General features: G+C 32.6%; 1 protein-coding gene across 1 annotated transcript; it reads left to right on the top strand.

Annotated features, from left to right (window-relative positions):
• The first annotated feature begins 393 nt into the window (after positions 1–393).
• Positions 394–2234, top strand: LOC129287174 (NAC domain-containing protein 104-like). The gene is made up of 3 exons (XM_054923356.1): positions 394–866; positions 1051–1340; positions 1452–2234. The coding sequence occupies exons 1-3, from the start codon at positions 683–685 to the stop codon at positions 1599–1601; spliced, it is 624 nt and encodes a 207-aa protein (XP_054779331.1). The 5' UTR covers positions 394–682; the 3' UTR covers positions 1602–2234.
• The last annotated feature ends 2696 nt before the right edge of the window (positions 2235–4930 follow it).

Genomic DNA, 4930 nt, shown 5'->3' with positions numbered 1-4930 from the left:
AACATTAAAAAAGAAGAAGACCAAACTGGTTATAAATACATATATTTATTATATGTAACTTGAAAATTTCTAGACTTCCAAGGACACACACATTATATAAATGAAATAGGAATTAAGAAAAAAACTTGTAAATACAAGCATCGGGTGCCATGCACACTTTCTCCCACCAGCCTCCCTCCAACACACTTTCGGAGATCCCGTTTTCTCTCTGTTTGTTGGGACTATCTATCAATCTCCCTCCCTCCCTGTCTCTCTCTCTAATATATATATATATATATATGTATATATCTGTATATGTAAACACGCGCCCACACACACACACACAACACACATGACGTTCCGTTATATATGAGCCGCCTCACCCCTCTTGCCTCCTACCTTCCTCTGTGCTTCTTAAAATGCGTCTCTGATATATGTGTACGTTCTCTCAGATTCATCACCACCTTCACTTTCACGCCATCTCTCTCTCTCTCTCTCTCTCTCTCTCTCTGATCTCTCCCTCTATAAATTCAAACCTTATATTCCTTCCAATCCATCTTCATCTTTCCATTATTTTGCTCTCTCTCTCTCTCTCACACACACACACTTAGCTTTCACTCTGATCGATCATCACTATACTCTCACTTAGTACTGATCTTCCTCTTGGTTGGATCTTTCATCAAGCTTCTTCTTCTATTTACATATGGGAGATTCAGAGCATCACAGGGATAACAATAATGCCAATCTTCCCCCTGGCTTTCGCTTTTATCCTTCAGATGAAGAGCTTGTTGTCCACTTCCTTCACAGAAAAGCTTCCCTCTTGCCTTGCCACCCTGATGTCATCCCTGATCTTGACCTCTTCCCCTACGATCCTTGGGATCTTCACGGTATAGAGATTCTCTCACTTAAGTTCCAAGCTTTGGCTTTGTAAATGATGAGTCAGGGACTGACTTGAAAGAAAAATGTGGGGGAGGGATCAGGTTGAGATTTTGGTATTCATGTGGCGGAGTAGTAGAAATACAGAAATGTATAGTTGCTACTGCTTATATTAATTGTGATTTTTATTTGCAGGGAAAGCTCTGGGTGAAGGGAATCAATGGTACTACTTCAGCAGAAGGACACAGAATCGAGTGAGTAATAATGGGTACTGGAAGCCAATGGGAATGGAAGAGCCAATACTGACAGACTCAGGAACTAAAATTGTTGGAGTCAAGAAATATTTCATCTTCTTCATGGGAGAATCACCTTCTGGTATCAAGACCAATTGGATAATGCAGGAGTATCGCCTATCAGATTCTGCTTCGTCTTCTTCTTCATCTTCATCTTCTAGCAGATCATCATCAAAGAGGAAATCTAAAACAGTAAGTAGCAGTACAACACACACATATATATAAAGTACAAGTCATCAGTACAGATTATACTAAACTTTCTCATTAATTATTCTGATACAATTAAGTGTTTGTGTACTACAGGACCACTGTAAATGGGTGATTTGTCGAGTCTACGAGCGTGATGAGGATGATAATGATGGTGGTGGTGGTGATGGAGGAACTGAGCTCTCGTGTTTGGATGAAGTTTTCTTGTCACTGGATGATCTTGATGAAATCAGCCTTCCCAATTAGCTAGCTTCCCTATACCTAGCTGCATTGTCCAAATGGATATCATCGTCATAATTACTTTAATTTTTCCTTTCAAATTCTCAAAAAAAAAAAAAAATCATATATAGCAGATTAGCTTGTTCCCAACTTAATTGTAAGATTACTTACTGCAGTTACTAGCTAGACACATATCAACAAAAAAAGTTCACCAATATTAGTCATGAGCCAACTTTCTTGACACTTCAATCTAATTCATGTGCACACATATAATATATATATATATATACATACACACATATATGTGTGAGTGTGTGTAAATAAAAGGCTGCTAGCTATGTATACATAGGTGAAAATGAAGTGGTGGGGCAGTGAATATGAAATCTATGGACAAAAGGGAATGTGCAGAGTGACGTTATGGCTTAGAAAGATCCCACATTGAGGTTTCTTGGAAATTTCAGGCTCTGTGCACATCATCAAGTGGGATGCTCAGCCACTAACACATATAAATGAAAGAAAATATACGATCCAACCAAAGGATCATCGTCATCATCATTATGCTCATCCTTCAGCAGCATTTTGTTTCTATACTGTTGCATGCATGAACCTTTGATTCAATTGGATAAATGCAATGTAACGGATAGTACTATTCAAACGAAATCTTATCACAATATATACATATACACTCCATCCGTGACTATTTATAAGACAGAGGGAAAGATTTTTTTTTTATCTTATTTATAAGTCATTTCAATAAATTTTGGAATAATAAAACTTTTCACCCTCAAGTTTATTTCAATTATCAAGTTGGTCATTGAAATTTGACCTTCACCAATCAAGTCATCAAAGTTTTATAACTATACAAAATTGTTCTTAGGATATTTCTCCTTCAAATCAAAAGGACTAATTGGTATGGCTTTAAAACATTAGGGACTTTATTGATAAAGACTAAAAAATTGATAACTAAAGCAAATTCGAGTAACTAAAAGTTTCATTAACTGTTGAATTATCATCATAAATTTTTCCCGTTATTTAGACATGGATAATGAATTTTAAAGTTTATAAAATGTGTTGAAATTGCCTTATAAATAGGATTTTATACAATAATTAAAAAAATTGCCATAATCTTGACAAGCTTCCACCTCCTTTTTCGTGGTTGAAAACAATGATCATTATCATGAGTTATACAGAGGACAATGTTTGAGCAGTACATTTTCAGTTGCACTATTCTTTTTGCAATGACTGTTCCGTTGTTAAAAGATTAATTATTATGGCATATTCCCAATAGCAGCTATGAAATACATCAAGAAAAAAATCTTTTAACAGCAAATTACATGTGGATTTCAACTGTAACTCTATTTGGTATAGATGCAGCCCTTTCAACTACTGCAAAACAGGAAATAATCATAATCATCAAATTTTCTAGTTATATTCTCGTGCGTGTGTACTGTATGCAGGGGGGTATTTGATATCTGGTATATATAAACAAGTCAAATTCAAACATTTTTTAGTCCAAACAGGGGCAACTAGTCCTCATGCCCCTTTTACTTTTGCATAGATTGAAACTGCGATCCCATACTTAAACCGTCATAATCCTTTCAACTCATGCCAAATGGTATACTCATTCATGTATTCATCAAATTTATTAATCTTTTTTCATAGCAATTAACTAAATCTCTTTATAATGAGTCCCCATCAATTGTTTCACAGCTCGGTTTGGCTCAGTTTTGGGGGGAATATCAAACTGAGCAAAACTACCAAAACTTGGAGCCTATTCAATTTTTTTCTTATTGATTTGAATTGGTTTTTGAGCGGTTTGATTCAATTTACTTTAAACTTAAATCAAGTTTGAATTTTTTTGTGGTGAGATTTTTTTATAATATATACACACACATATTGATTGGTAATTTTTAATTATTAATTACTATATTTAACAAAAAAAATTCTTTAGGACAAAAAATATTTTTTAACAACTAATCAACACATTTAACTATTAAAAACCAATGAATCATCTTTAGTATTATAAAATTTAAAACATATCATAAAAAATTATAGAAAATATTTATCTAATTGTAATAATTTTTTTTCAATAATTTGTAAACAACTAAAGTTGGGAAAGATAAAACATTAGGGAAATTTATAAAATATATATATATATATATATATAAAATAAATATATTAAGGCTTGAATCAGTTTGGTTCAAGCTTCAATAGGCAAAAACTTGTTTATAAATTATTTACAATCAATTTTCATTGGTTCATCTCAATTTAATTTAGTATATATGATTTGGTGGAACCAATTTGAACATCTCAGTTTTAGTTTAGTATGTATGATATGGTGTAATCAATTTAAATTAGTTTTGAATACCCTTAAATTGTTGTCTCAAAAATCAAGATACTACTATATTATTGTACTTATGTATATCCATCTAACTCTTGTTATGCTAATGTATTCTCTACATAATTAGTTGCATCAAATATATCTAAAACAAATTTCACTGTCTATAAAGAGGTTTCTCATATAAATAATCTTAATATTGATGCTACTAGTATTACCCGCAGTTATATAGGATCTTAAAATTAATTTGCACTTGAGAGGATTTATTTAAATTTCTTGAAGAAAGAGATCTAAAGAGAGGGAAAACTTGAAGACCAAGTAGAAGAGGATGATTCATGAAGCATGGCTAATTAATTTGTATAGTTTCAAAGCATTGTTGTGATTGATCTCACGTGGAGCCATCGTGGATATATATATATATATATATAGAGAAAAAAGGTTATTAAAGGTTATTTATAAGTAAGTTCATGGAAACGTGAAGAGGAGATTGTGGAGCCCATTGAGCACTGTGAAGAAGAAAGCTTTAAAACTGAGCATATTGTTTGTGGCAATAACCCTATTAGCCTTTATAGCTTTTGCCTACTATGCTTTGATGGCTGTATTTGGTACTTGTCTTGTTTCACAATATATGCTCTCGCCAATATTCTCCTTTTTTTATTTTTTTTATTTTTTTGGTTCATATATATCATTCATAAAAATTGGTGACTGCTTAGGGAAGCATCAAGTCATGTGTGATGCAAGCATATATACTGGCATGCTTTAGAAGCATCATCACAATCACTATTTATTTATTTTATGTATATATTTATATTTATATGCTTATGTTTGTCACAACATAGTAATATCCATAAGGTGTTACTCATGTATATCCACTTGAACAGACAAGATAATGACCAAGCAATTAGTTTGTAATTTTAGGACAAAATTATGTCTTTTTTTTTTAGCTTTTGATTAATGGGGTGAACATATAATGGATTCCAAGGTAGAAGATTCCAAAATTGGGGTTAATTATATGTTG

The sequence above is a fragment of the Prosopis cineraria genome, unplaced genomic scaffold, assembly GCF_029017545.1.
Source record: "Prosopis cineraria cultivar Desert tree isolate PC_DT_omini unplaced genomic scaffold, ASM2901754v1 PC11, whole genome shotgun sequence".
NCBI lineage: Eukaryota > Viridiplantae > Streptophyta > Magnoliopsida > Fabales > Fabaceae > Prosopis > Prosopis cineraria.
The sequence above is the reverse complement of the archived record's forward strand: the minus strand, read 5'-3'. Positions and strand labels throughout refer to the sequence as shown.

Coding starts and splice junctions, on each gene's coding strand:
- LOC129287174 (XM_054923356.1), top strand. CDS start 683: ATGGGAGATTCAGAGCATCACAGGGATAACAATAATGCCAATCTTCCC. Junction 867..1,050: donor CGATCCTTGGGATCTTCACG/GTATAGAGATTC, acceptor TTTTATTTGCAG/GGAAAGCTCTGGGTGAAGGG. Junction 1,341..1,451: donor CAAAGAGGAAATCTAAAACA/GTAAGTAGCAGT, acceptor TGTGTACTACAG/GACCACTGTAAATGGGTGAT.